Source organism: Mauremys mutica, chromosome 3 (assembly GCF_020497125.1).
Source record: "Mauremys mutica isolate MM-2020 ecotype Southern chromosome 3, ASM2049712v1, whole genome shotgun sequence".
Lineage (NCBI taxonomy): Eukaryota > Metazoa > Chordata > Testudines > Geoemydidae > Mauremys > Mauremys mutica.
The window spans coordinates 17,824,832-17,838,864 of NC_059074.1; the positions used below are offsets into that span (position 1 = coordinate 17,824,832).

Here is a 14,033-nt window from a genome sequence, read left to right on the forward strand (position 1 = left end):
TGCCCTTAGTGTGCAGTGGAGATATACACCGAGTGACCAAGGATAGAGAAGGGAGGTGGCATAAGCCATTCCTCGCGGGAGGAGCTACATAGTAAAATGTGTTCAGACACTTTCATCTGTGATTGGCCACAGGTTTGCACCACAGTGATTCACAGGCTTGATCATTGCCACTCGCTATGTCTAGGAATGACCCAAGAGACCTGTTCCCCTGCTACCTAAAGGAAACCTGCTGTAACGCCAATGTTGACATACCCTGTCGCTTCTGCCTGTGCAGCTTTGTTGGGACATTCTCTTTGGTTCCATTTTCGCCGTCAGGCTGAAAAAAGAAAAGCAGTTGTATAAGCTTTATTTTAATTTATTTATTATACCTGAGCTGGTGAAAACTGAGAGGACAATGGAACTCTGCCAGATCGCACAGCTAAGAGTTTGGTCCATCATCTTTTTCCACATGCTTACACAGGTCAAAAGCAGCCAGTGATTTCATGCTAATGCACTTACATCTCCTTATTTTCTTCTTCTTCTTATTGATTACTTGTACACGCCCCGTAAGTGTGTCCCAGGGTGAAATTCACTCCTCCGCAGAGGCCCAGCACGAAGCCTCTAAGCCGCCTGAGTCCAAATGAACCCTACATACTTTATAGAATGGATACATGGAAAATATCCCTGTCTCAAAGAGTTCACTATCTAATTTTAAACGTGACATGACCAATGACAGTAAGACACTATCGGGGAGATGGGGCAAGGAGTGACAAGGGTTACAGTAATAAGCTCATGCTGTTACTCACTATGTGATTATATTGAAGGTTCCATTAATTTGACTCTCATGATAATTTAACCCATTTTTTGTAGGTAAATCTTAGATCCTTTTTGGTCATCATGATTTCTGATAGCAAAGTAATACTGTGTATTAAAAGGTTAATGTGGGTAGGCTTGCTCCTGCTCTCATTAAAATTGATGGCAAAACTCATTGGCCTCACTACAAGGAGGATTGGGCTCATAATTATATGTGCCCTATCGATGGAAATGTTTATTAAAGGGATATTGCAACTATGAGCAACCAGTCGTTGTTTTGTAACCTGAGAGCCTCCAGCCTGTCAGACAATGAGAGACAACCAACACACAGAATCCCACCTCATTTTTATTACAGATCAGCTCAAACCAGCTCCTGTCCATCACCTGGAAGCTCTGTGAAAGCAGAACACCAGGGAACGCTGTACCCACAGTCTAGGGACAAAATTGGATGAAAGATGTCAACCTAAAGATACAGAACTTCAAAATAAGCGACACCACTTATCTATCTAAGGTTCTTCTATGGCCCTGGTATCTGAGCACCGCCCAATCTTTAATGGATTTCTCCTCACAACAACCCATAAGGTAGCAGCATTTTAACAGTGGGGAGTGGAGGCACAGAGACACTAAGTGACTTAAACAAGGTCACACTGGAAGCCTCTGGTAGAGTAGGGAATTGAATACAGCTTCTCCCAAGTCCCAGGCTCGAGTCCTAACCACTGCACCATCCTATCTCTTGCTCCATGCCACGTCAACATTTGGCCAAGAGCGTTTGACACACATACAGTCATTTGTCTAAGCTGATAGGGGAGCATGTGGATGTAGCGAGAAGACACTGCCTGTGAGGTCCTCCCACCTGAGTCTCCCAAAGGCTGTGGATTTGGGCTAGGACTGACCCTGCTGTAGGACCTCTGAGGCCTGGTCTACACTACAGAGTTAGGTCGACATAAGACAGCCTACCTTGACCTAAAAATGTCAGGGTCTACACTACAAGGTCCTTCCTGCCATTGTAACTCTCCTGCTATGCTGACTGAGGGCTGGTCTACACTATGCAGTTAGGTCGACATAAGGAACCAAGCTGTGAAATTGCCGATGCTGCCCTGCTCCCCAGAGAGAAGGTGGGGGGAGCGGGGGGAGCCAGAGCAGCTGGACCATGCTTCCTGGGGGTGAGAAGCTCAGAGTGGCTTTCCCTGCTCCCAGCGGGGAATGTGGGGGAGGGGGGGCAGTCCACTGGGAGCCTGGGAGCCTGTGGGGCAGTGGGGCTGACAACAGAGCTGAGAGACCAGCCACTCAGCTCCCCACATTGTCCCTCTTAGGACGGCAGAAGCGCCCCTGGAGAGGATGTGCTCCACTGACCCAAGGAGGGCAGTGTGGACAAGCACCATTGCAGTAATTACTGCCGTGGCTGCAAGTCAACCTAATATAGGTCAACTTACGTTTCTAGTGTAGACGTACCCTTAATAACTCCACCTCTGTGACAGGCATGGCATTTATGCTGACGTTAGGAGGTCAATGCAATGGCAGAGTAGACACTGTGTTGCTTGCGTCGACTTAAGTGCACTCCACGAGGCATCCCACAATGACCCATTGTGACTGCTCTGGTTGCCATTTTCAACTCCTCTGCCCAGCAGCCAGGTACACAGGAACAAGCCCCTCCCTCCTTACAGGACTGCTAATTTTTTAATTTTCATTTCCTGTTTGGTTGGTGTGGAGAGCTCACCTAGCAACCGGCCAACTGAGCATGCCAGGTCCATGCTCCAAATGCGCTCTAGCCTAGAGTACACAGGAGGTGGTGGATCGGCCGTGTCAGTGGGGAGAAGATTCTGAGCAGGCACAGCTCAGATCTAGCTGTAGAAATGTGGACATTTACAAGCAGATCTCTTGGGTTACAGGGAGAGAAGGGCTGCGAGAGGGACCCGCAGCAGTACCAGGTGAAAGCTAAGGAGCTGTGTCAGGCCAGAGGAGACCAGCACTGAGCACCCAGAGGCTGCAACTCAGCAGCATGCAACATCTCCAGTGCGAGCCCCCTCCCGCTGCCTACTCATGCCGCTTGGGGGGACAGAGACTTGCCTGGCTCTGGCAAGGGAATGGGGCTTAGAGAATGGGGGTGTCTGTCAGTCCGGACTCCTAGGTTCTCTCCCTGGCTCCAGGAGAGGAGTGGGGTGTAGAGGTTTGCGGGGGTATATCATTCAGAGATCATAGAAAGTGGTGCATTTGCAAGGTTACATTACTCCACTCACAGCATGGTTCAGACCAGGGTGCCAAAAACACAGTGGCAGGCAAAACAAAGGAAACCAACATACATTGCTGGGGGTGGGGGCATTATTAAAACAGTCTTTCAAAGCCTCCCTGAGCCGTAAGCTCCCTGTCAAGTTCTTCTTATAGTCCTGGTATCTGGCTGCTCAAAATCAACAGACAGCTGATCCACTTCCACCCTCCATGTGGCGGAAAATTCTCTCCCTTTGTTCCACAGATATTATGAAGCACACAGCAGGCAGCTATAACCATGGGAATATTTTTTTCACTGCAGTCTAACCTAGTGAGTAGACTGCTCCAGCGCTCCTTCAAATGGCCAAAGGCACATCAACCATCATTCTGCACCTGCTGAGCTGATTGTTGAAGTGTTTCTTGCTGCTGTGCAGGTGTCTGGTGTCCAGCTTCATGAGCCATGAGAGTCAGGAATAGGCTGGATCTCCCAGGATCACCGTGGGCATTTCAACATTTCCAATGGTGATTTTTGTGGTCCCGAAAGAAAGTGTCTGCTTGCAGATTTCTGAACAGGACTGTGTTTTTAAAGATACGTGCATCATGCACCTTCCTGGGCCATTCCATGTCGATGTTGGTAAAAACATCTCCAGTGATCCACCAATCCTTGCAACACCATAGAAAAGTATCCCTTTCTGTTTATGTATTCTGTGGCAAGGTGGTCTGGTGCCAAGATAGGGATATGCATGCCATCTATCGCCCCACTGCAGTTAAGGAACCCCTATTGCAGCAAAACCATCCAGTATCTCCTGCACATTGCCCAGAGTCAGAGTCCTTCTTAGAATCATAGAATGATTGCAGAAGGCAATCTTAGCAGAAGGCAATCAATTGTCTTGCAGACTTGGATCAAAGCAGCCCCCCAGGTGGATTTCCCAACTCCAAATTGATTCACGACTCAACGGTAGCGGTCTGGTGTTGCCAGCTTCCACACAGCGATCGCCACTCACTTCTCCACTGTCGATGCAGCTCTCATTTTGGTGTCGCTGTGCTGCAGGGCTAAGCAGAGCTCCTCACAAAATTGCTGGAAAGTGGCCCGGCACATACAAAAGTTCTGCAGCCACTGCTCATCAGCCCATACCTGCACAACGATGCGATCCCACCAGTCAGGGCTTGTTTCTCAGGACCAGAAACGGCGCTCCACCATGTTCTTCCGCTCTGTGACTGCCAACAGTAACCAGGAATTGTTTGTTTCCATGGCTTCCAGCTACTTGAAAGGAAATTGCCATATTCCGTGCGGCGGCTCCTCTGGTGGCTCTGGAAATACTGCAGGATCAGGTGTGTTGTGTTTGCCACGCTCACCACAATAGTGCAGAGCTGTGCGGGATCCATGCTTGTCTAGAGATGGCAGATGCATGGCTATACTAGGCTTTTGAAAACAGGCGTGACATATTATGGGATGTAGAGAAAACTGCATTCTGGGACATTCACGCCATGTTCCCAGTCACCCCTGCGGGAATGTTTTGCCCCCATGAGGCACTGAAAGCCCTTCCCATAACACCCGGTACTAGATTCTGGCAAGTTGCACTGTGGGATAGCTACCCACGGTGCACTGCTCTCAGCATTGATGGAAGTGCTACTAGTGAGGACGTGCTCTGCCAACACGCACAACTGATTTAACTACTGCGGTGGCTGTACGTCAACTTAAGTCCACTTAATTTTGTAGTGTAGACATGCCTTGAAACAGGAATGCCAGCCAAGGTCTGAGGAGCCCAGTGGGGGACAGGGAGAGGGAACTGGAGCTAAGGATATGGGCACTTAGCTGAATTTTTTTTAAATCTGGGGGTCCAGTTCCCCCCAGCCCAATAGCAGGAGCGCAGGGTTTATCAGCTCTCTCTGGATCCCCCTCAGGTGAAGGACTGGTGGCATCCCAGTCAATTGAAAACTCTTTGCTTCCGTTTAGGTAGCAGATCAGCCACCTATTTCACAGGCCATGACTAGCATGCTTTAGCCGGGGGCATGATGGCTCAAGGGACACAGAGCAGCCGAGTTCATACAGGGGTCTGCCAAGCAGAGTAGAGCGTGTGTTATTTTTATATCATACCCTAGAATGCACTGGCACCATTCTTAGTGATGGGCGAAAAAAAACAAGTGGCGACACAGAGGCAGGAAGTTTGCATCTTTGCCAGTTTGTGGAACTTAATTCAAACCTTTATTTACAGAGCTGGTGAATAGCTTGGCGGCCCTTAAGACACCTCATCACACAAAGGAACCATGTGGCGTGTGATTAGAGCGGCTTCCTCCTCAGATTACATCAGTTCTCGTTGTAAAGATTCCCAATGCATATGTTGCTGCAAAAGTAGGGCTGTGAGCCTTTCTCCTGGCCAAATTTCTGCTTAAACTGTTACATGATGCTTACCTAAGTCCACTTCCTCCCTCAGTTTGAAGCTGTAGGAAGAAGTCTTAAGTTTTTCTCCGAAACGATTGTGGTTTTGCTGCGCACTGTTAAACAACTGCCATGTTGCACCAAGAGGTGGCTGCAATTCAGGAATTGGTGAAGCTGCTTTGTTTGCAAAGCATTTTGGGACCCTTCTGAATTGTAGATACTATATAAATATTAGAGGTGGTGTATTCAAAAGAGGGTAAAGAATGCAAGCTGTCACATTAAATCCTAAAGGGTTGCCTGGTCCTACTTGCCCCTAAGGAAAGTGTGTGATCTATGTCCTATGCAGAAAGCCAGGCTGGAGCAAGGTGAGTTGAGGTGGGCCTCTCTGCTTTAGGGAGCTGGCAGCTTTGTCTCTCTCTGTTTTGAGGTTCTTGTCTTAGGGTTCTGGATTCTAAAAAGTAAAGCAGTGTTACGTCGCAACCTTCCTGAAGGAACACTTGATGGTTTTTATCTATCTTCTTTGTGTGTATGCTGTGAACATAACCTAGGATATCAGATATTTTTGTTCAATATACGCTCTCCACCCAAAGCATTGTGGTTAAGTAACAGCCTGCAAAAACAAAACAAAAAGAGAGACCTTCTCCCTGTTAGTCATCAGTTGTAGGAAGTGAGGTGCTGGTGGAACCAGAGAGCTGATGCGTTTAGCTCCTGATCTTGGACAACCTATTAACTCAGTAAAGCCGCTAGTACAGACAGGGTGAAAATCACTCCTCATCACACTAAGGCCAAGTAAACAGGTTTAGTGTGGGGAAATAAGGGGGAGAAAATTGATGCCCCAGCCCAGTCCACCAACAGCTGCCTCTGATCACTGCTTTATGCAGAGATTCCCCAACACTGGTTCTAGCCATTGGCCTCTCCTCTGTCTTGTTCCTCTAGGTTCCTCTCTGCTCCATTGTATTCAGTACTAGTGCAAAGTCCATCTCAGTGGTGAAAAGGGGGTGGAGAGCTCTCTCTCTCTCTCCCTCCCTCCTTAAATCTGCTCCAGTGAAGAACAAATCCTCTCTATAGGCATTCTGAAACACTGTGGGAATGCCAGATTCCTATTGCACGTAGAAGATCTGGAAGTTACGGCCCGACACAAGGGGCTTTTGTGCCCTGTGTGTGGTGCTGAATTGTGCTCCATGATGAGGATCTGCACAAGAATGCGTGCTCCGGGGTGTGTGTGTGGGGTCTATTGCCCAAGAACCCTACAGTGGGGTCACAACAGGCCACAACCACTTCTCCCTGCAGGCTATCTTCATCTTATTATTTATTTCTAGTGCAGTTCTATGTTGAGGCCCCAATGGAGATCAGGACCCCATTGTTCTAGGCCCTGTAGATACACACACAGAGCAAGAGGCAGTGTCTGCCTTAAAGAGCTTACAGCCAAAAAAAAAAAAAAAAAAAGGAAGGAAGTATTACGAGGTCTAAGGATTAGCATACTGGACTGGGAGTTGGCAGACATGGGTTATAGTCCTTCTCCCTACACTGACCAGTTGTGGGACCTGGGGCAAGTCATTTCACTTCACTGTTTCTCCTCCCACCCTTTGTCTTGTCTATTTAGACTGTAAGCCCTTCGGGGCGGGGGCTGCCTGCTACCACGTGTATGTCCAGCACCTAGCACACTGGGGGCCTGTAGGTGCTGCCATAATAAATATTATCCCTATTTGCCAGGTGGGAAATGAGGCACAGCGAAAAGACATTTTGCACAGGAAGACGATGGAAGAGGTGAAAATTGAACCTAGATCTGAGTCCCAGCTCTGTTTTAAACAGGAGACGCCATTATCATAGCAGCTGACGCTTTTGTCCAGACATTGCCCCAGCGCCTGCTTTCAGGGTACTGGGAGCCGGAGTTTTGTCCACACTGTGACGTTGCACTCTATATGGTTTTATAAAAATATGCTAATGAGTGAATATGATGTAACTGGAATATGCTTTATGCAATAGGTTTCTTGTAAGGTATTACAAAGCTTATAATCTACTGAGTGTGATCATCCAATTTGTATAAATGTACCACGCTTGTATCTGAAACTAGAAATATGAAATATAACTCTGAGGGCCTATTGTAAATATACAAAGTGTGGGCCATTAATGGTGGTTTGGAATCTTGATGACTCCCATTAACCAGGACAATTGTCTGCAGATGGCTCTGTTTCACCTGTAAGTCTTCCTGTATATGTGTGTGCTGGCAAGTGGGCAATGAAGTCTTGCAGTGACATGTGATCATGTCACCTGAACTGGAATCCATCTTTAACCTGGTGTCTTTCCATTGAGAAGGATGGGGGGGGGGAACCCGGAGGGGGACAAAGGATTCCCGCCTTATGCAAAAGATATATAAAGGGGTGGAACAGAACAAAGTGGAGGAGCCATCATGAAGAATCCCCTAGCTACCACCTGAGCTGGAACAAGAGCTGTGCCAGGGGAAAGAATTGTGCCCAGGCCCAGAAGGTGTCCAGTCTGAGGAAAAAAATTAATGAAGCATCTCTGAGAGTGAGATTATCTGTATTCAATTTGATTAGACACAGATTTGCGCGTTTTATTTTATTTTGCTTGGTGACTTACTTTGTTCTGTCTGTTACTACTTGGAACCACTTAAATCCCACTTTCTGTATTTAATAAAGTCACTTTTTACTTATTAATTAAATAAGCTTTATACAGGGTAAAACAGATTTATTTGGGTTTAGACTCCATAGGGAGTTGGGCATCTGAGTATTAAAGACAGGAACACTTCTGTTAGCTGCTTTCAGGTAAACCTTCAGCTTTGGGGCAAGTCATTCAGACCCTGGGCCTTTGTTGGAGCAGACGGGAGTGTCTGGCTCAGCAAGACAGGGTGCTGGAGTCCTGAGCTGGCAGGGGAAGCACGGGTAGAAGTAGTCTTGGCACATCGGGTGGCAGCTCCCAGAGGCTTTCTGTGATCCAACCCGTCACACACACAACTATTAACAAAATTCCCACCCAAGCATAGCCCACGGGGCGAGCATTTAAACCAAGCTAGCTAAGCCGCCAATAGCCTGACATGGTAAGAAGGCAGGAAATATGACGTCTTGTTCAGTTTACGCTGAATGCGTTGAGTTGGGGCTGCACTTACTGGTCGCATGGGTTATTTCTGCAGTCAGTGGAGCAGGACATTTAGCTGTCTATGCATTTATAAAGGATGGCTACATTGCAAAATCCAGCAGCTCCTCGAGTTGTTCTCATTTGACCCAGTGGACAGGGCACAATAGGAGACCTATGTTCAGATCCTGGGTCTCCTGGTTGACCTTGGGCAAGTCATAATGACACTGATCTCCTTTGAGGCTGATGGAAGGAAAAGTGCTATAAAAGAGTTAGGTAGGGTCACCAGACAGCAAATGTGAAAAATCGGGACGGGGTGGGGGGTGGGGGGTAATAGGAGCCTATATAAGAAAAAGACCCCCAAAATCGGGACTGTCCCTATAAAATCGGGACATCTGGTTATCGTAGAGTTAGGCGTCGTTATAAACCAACTGAAAACCACCATAAAAGTTGAAAGTTACTTACTGAGAGAGAGAGGAATGGGTCAAAATTAACTTCCATCGAAGCATGGGTAGACGTGGTGACAATTAGAAGCAGGAAGCAGAAGACTGTAATGCCCAGGGATGGCATTTCACCCAATATTTTATTGCAGAACCTGAAGGAAAAATACAGCAAAAGGTTAGGAATTTTTCTATTGATTTATATAGTGAAAATCATTAATAAACCCCATCGAAAAGCACTATTTTCAGTCAAATTATGGTCACTGTAGTGCTAGGTGAGCAACAAGCCACATAATGGGGGAAATATTTATTTATATAATGTATTTTCTTTTTTCTCTCCTACCACATGACTTTGTCCTTCAACTCCCTTTCCCAGGTTATCCTGGCCCTAAAAGGCTCCCTGGCTTTTTTTTTTTTTTTTTGTGTGTGCTTGTAGTACTTTTCCCTGAAATGTGCGAGCTCTGCTACCTGCCAAGGGAGAGAAAGGATTCCTTTCATTGCTGTTATACATACTGGGGAGCACCCGGAGGTGCCATTCAGGGATTGGCAGGTGCTGTACACAATGGTCCCTGCCCCAAAGAGGTTGCAGTCCCAGGACAAGACGGAGTGTCTGGTTTTTACCAGCAACGTGCTAGGAGTGCCATTCTCATGATCAGTGTTGCAGTTCTAGCTTGTTGAGACTAGACTGGTCTTGTGGCTGGGGAAGTTGAGTGGAACTCAGGAGTGCTGGGTTCTATGCCTGACTCTGCTGTGCACCCTTGCCTGAGTCACCTCACCTCTTGTTTTGCTTCCGTTTCATCTCCCACTCTTTGTCTTGTTTATTTAGACTGTAAGTTCTTCAGGGCAGAGACTGTTTCTTACTGTGTGTATGTGTACAGCACCTAGCACAATGGAGCCTCTAGGCATTACTCTAATAGTAACAATAATGTTCAGGAACAGTGAAGAGTTTCTAAAAGGTCTCAGCTTCAAGCTAGTGTTTATATTCACCCCTATGGAAAGGAGGAATGTAAGGCCAATGAAGCGCTTTCAACGCGCTATGTTTCCGGATCCTCTTCCTAGACAAGGAGGAAAGGAGCCTGCTTTCCTGGAGAAGCCATCCACGGGGATACACGTTTGTAAAACAGAGAAGGACGCCATGGCAGGAACAAAACTCACTCCCAGTAAAAAGGGACAGGAGGTGAATGAAGATACAAAAATTAGAACCCAGCAATTTTTCAGATTTCGAACACCAAGTATGTTGGGTTCATTTAATCAAAACATTGGAAAAGGTGGGGGAATTTTTTTTTGTACAAATGTTTGTTTCCTTCTAAAGGCTCTTTTTCATAAGGAAAAAAAAAAGCTTTTCTATGAAAAAAAAAATGAGCAGCTTATTTTCTTGCTTACATCAGTATACATCTATATTAACGCCACTGAAGTCACTCCTGCTCTACACTGGAGTAAGCAAGAGGAGAATCAGTGTAATCGTAACTCGTTTGGAGCTACTGGGCCAAATTCTGCTCTTTTTTGTTGTTATTTACAATTTGCATTCCTGTAGTACCCAGTGGCGGATTAATGATTTTGCCGCCCCTAGGCCCTGAAATAATTGTTGCCGTGCCTGCCCCTGGCCCCGCCCCGACTCCACCCTTTCCCCGCCCCCATTCCAACCCCTTCCCCAAAGTCCCGCCCCAACTCCACCCCCTCCCTGTCTCTATTGGATCCCTTCCCCAAATCCCCGCCCTGGACCCACCTCTTCCCCCAGCGCGTCGCGTTCCTGCTCCTCCCCCCTCCCTCCCTTCTCCATGAAACAGCTGTTTCGCGGCGCAAGCGCTGGGAGGGAGGGGAGAGAAACATGACGCGGCGGCACGCTTGCAGAGGAGATGAGCTGGAGCAGGGGAGCTTCTCCGTGGGTGCTCAAATTTGCCACCCCTTCAAATTTGCCGCCCTAGGCCTAGGCCTTGTCAGCCTAGGCATTAATACACCTATGAACCCCAGTCAGGGACCAGAGGCCCATTGTGCAAAGTCCTGTACAAACAGAGAACAAAAAGACAGTCGCTGCTCCAAGGTACTTGCAATCTAAAGTATAAGAAAAGAGACAACAAATAGCTAGAGCCAGATGGGGGAGCCCAAGGAAACAAAGAGATAGCACTGGTCAGCATGACAGGCAGGGGTCTCTGCACACCAGCAGCTTAGCCGTTGTTAGCATCATGGCAAAAGACATTTTTGAGGAGCAAATTGAGGGTGGATAATGAGGTCACTTTGCTGACATTTACAGGTCGCCTCTCCCAAGTGGGAGGGGCAGCGTGGGAGCAAGTACGAAGGCACTTGTTTGATAATTTAATAAGCGGGCAATGGACATTGGCATCATGGGCCGATTGGCAGTGGGAGCTGACATTTCCATAGCAAATGAGAGATGGCAGGTAGGGTAAGGACAGGCTGAGAGGGCGGGGCCCTGAAAGTGAAGTCAAGTAGGTTATGTCTGACCCAATAGAAAAGGCCAACCAGCAGAAGGATGCAAAGAGAGGCGAGGCACGGTCAAAGTGTCAGGTCAAATGATCCTTGTAGCAGCCTTCTGAGTGGATGTGAGAGGGGCAAGATTGCATCTGTCAAGGCCAGAGGGAAGGAAGGGGCACTAATTGCAGTGTCAGATGACGAGAGCCTGGAGGACAGTGTGAGCTGTGTGGATGGATAGGATAGGCTGTATCTTGGTGATGTTACGCAGAAAGAAGATTTAGACATAGCCTGGGTATCATGACAGAGATCTGAACTGAAGATGCGGCCCCAGTGATGGGCCCGAATGACAGGCAGGATGGTGATGCTGTCCATAGGGCTTGAGAAAGGAGGATGAGGGAGGGTTTGGGGAGAAAGATTATGAGCTCTGTTTTAGCCATGTTGAGCTTGAGCTGACATCCAGGAGGAGGAGAAGTCAGCGAGGCTGGCTGAGGCTTTAGTTTGGACAGAAGGAGGCAGGCCTGCAAGACAGAGGTAGATCTGTGAGTTGTCAGCACAGAGAGGGCAGGTCAGTTTGGACTGAGGAAAGCTGGAGGGGAGGATGAGGGGGAGCCTCTGAAGCACTTGCTGAAGGAGCGATTAGAGAGGTAAGAGGAGAAAAGGAGAGGGGGGAGGGATAGCTCAGTGGTTTGAGCATTGGCCTGCTAAACCCTCGGTTGTGAGCTCAATTCTTGAGGAGACCACTTAGGGATCTGGGGCAAAAATTGGTCCTGCTAGAGAAGGCAGGGGGCTGGACTCAATGACCTTTCAAGGTCCCTTCCAGTTCTAGGAGATTGGTGTATCTCCAATTATTACCTTTAACCAGGAGAGGAGTGATCCACAAAAGCCAAAGGAGGACAAGATTTCAAGAATAAGACCACGGCCCACTGTGTTGAAGTGGCTGACAGGTCAAGGAGGAAGAAGGTAGAGAACTAGTTCTGAGATTTACCTAGGAAGAGGTCATTACAGCCTTTGGTGAAAGTGGTTTCAGTGGAGTGCTAGGGTTAGAAGCTGCATTAGAGAGGGTCTAGGATGGAACTGGAGGAGAACTCCAGACAGCGATTGTATGTAGTGCAGTCCATGAGCTTAGAGATAGAAGGGAGATGGGGAAGTGGTTGACGGGGTTAAGATGGGAGGACTACAGCATGTTTGTATGGGGAGGGGAAAAGCCAAGGGAGAGTGAGAGGTTCAGAAAAGATGGGAGCAGATGTGAGTGGGCGTGGGGGAGACTAGGAGATGGGATGGGATGGGGTCACAGGGGCAAGTGGACAGTAGGAAAGAAGCCAAGAAACTTCTGTGTCTGTGACAGGGAAGAAGGAGGAAAGAGTTGTTGGAGGCAAAACAGGAAGGCGGGCAAGTGAGGTGAGGGGGAGATAGTGTCCTATTTTGCCCATTTTCTCTTGGAAGAAATTGGTGAGATCCTGTGTGGAGAGAAAGTGGAGGCAGGAGGAACAGAGGGTTTGAGAAGGGAGTCAAAGATGGTAAAAAGGCAGCTGGGATTGCAGGCATGAGATCTGATTAAGGTGGCAAAGTGGACTTGTTTAGCTAGGAAGACAGCAAAACTGAAGGAGGAGAGAATGAATTTGTAGTGTAGGAAGTCAGGCTGGTCATGGGATTTCTGCTTGAGATGCTCCTCGGTGTGAGGGCAGGCGCAGAGGAAATGGATGTTGGAGGAGAGCCAGTCACGTTGGTGTAAATCCAGAGTAACTCCATTTGAACAGCTCATAAGGGGGTTTCTTTGGTAAGACAGAGGTGGGGCCAGTGATGCCCAACTACATGGACCCACTTGGCATTCTGTCCTATGGATGGCGAGGCGCTGCTGTCCTGAGTGGACCCTTCTCCCCAGACCCTGTGGAAATCACTAATGCACATCCCAGTGCCTTATGTTGTGCACCGATACCAGCATCCCTCACACCAAGCCAGGACCTCCGTTCAATGCTGATTCCAGGGGAGAGTGCCCCTTGCTGACTAACAAACCTCACTTCATGAAATGTTAGGAAAATGCTTGTAATCGCCCACTGTCAGACCCATTACACACTGTGGCTGCAGGCCAGACAAATTCACATGGAAACATTTGCACGCATTATGGTACTTTATGAAAGACTCTCTGTAGTCTTCATGCAAATTCTATGCGTCCATATGCCCAAACTCTTTGAGGTCTATGAAGTAGAGGGGAAATGTATGCCGTTAACTGTAGGCACATTCATAAATCCACAAAACATAGATGAGAAGAATATTTATTATTACTACTATTACTACTACTACTACTAATTACTAATTTGTATTGTTGTGGCACCCAGAGGTCAGGACTCCATGTGATATGGAAACATATAACACAGAGACATCCCGTGCTCTGAAGAGCTTACAGCTGAAACAAACCACAGGTGGATAAAGCAAACAGATGAGGAGAGGAAACAATGAACCAATACTGATCATCATGAAAAATAGCGGTTGCGCTGAGCATAGACAGTGCCTTGTGAAATTCTGCATTCCCCGTTCCTCCATTCACAATCTTGTGTGCAACTGCAAACACCATGGGTCAGATTCTTTCCCCAAATACATCATCGGGGCAGCCACATAACTCAGAGCAAATGTCCCATTAGCTGTATCTTTAGTAGGTGCCTTTGGTGGCTTGCCAAAGGAGACATGCACTAATT

At 47.7% G+C, this 14,033-nt stretch overlaps 1 protein-coding gene across 1 annotated transcript in view; it reads right to left on the reverse strand.

Annotated features, from left to right (window-relative positions):
- ADGRF5 (adhesion G protein-coupled receptor F5) overlaps positions 1–14,033 on the reverse strand; it is an 87,107-nt gene that overhangs the window by 38,073 nt on the left and 35,001 nt on the right. The window contains exons 4-5 of the mRNA XM_045011979.1: positions 8,936–9,065; positions 253–316 (exon numbers count right to left, since the gene is read on the reverse strand). Coding sequence (XP_044867914.1) covers positions 253–316; positions 8,936–9,065 — 194 coding nt within the window. The remainder of the gene's footprint in view (positions 1–252; positions 317–8,935; positions 9,066–14,033) is intronic.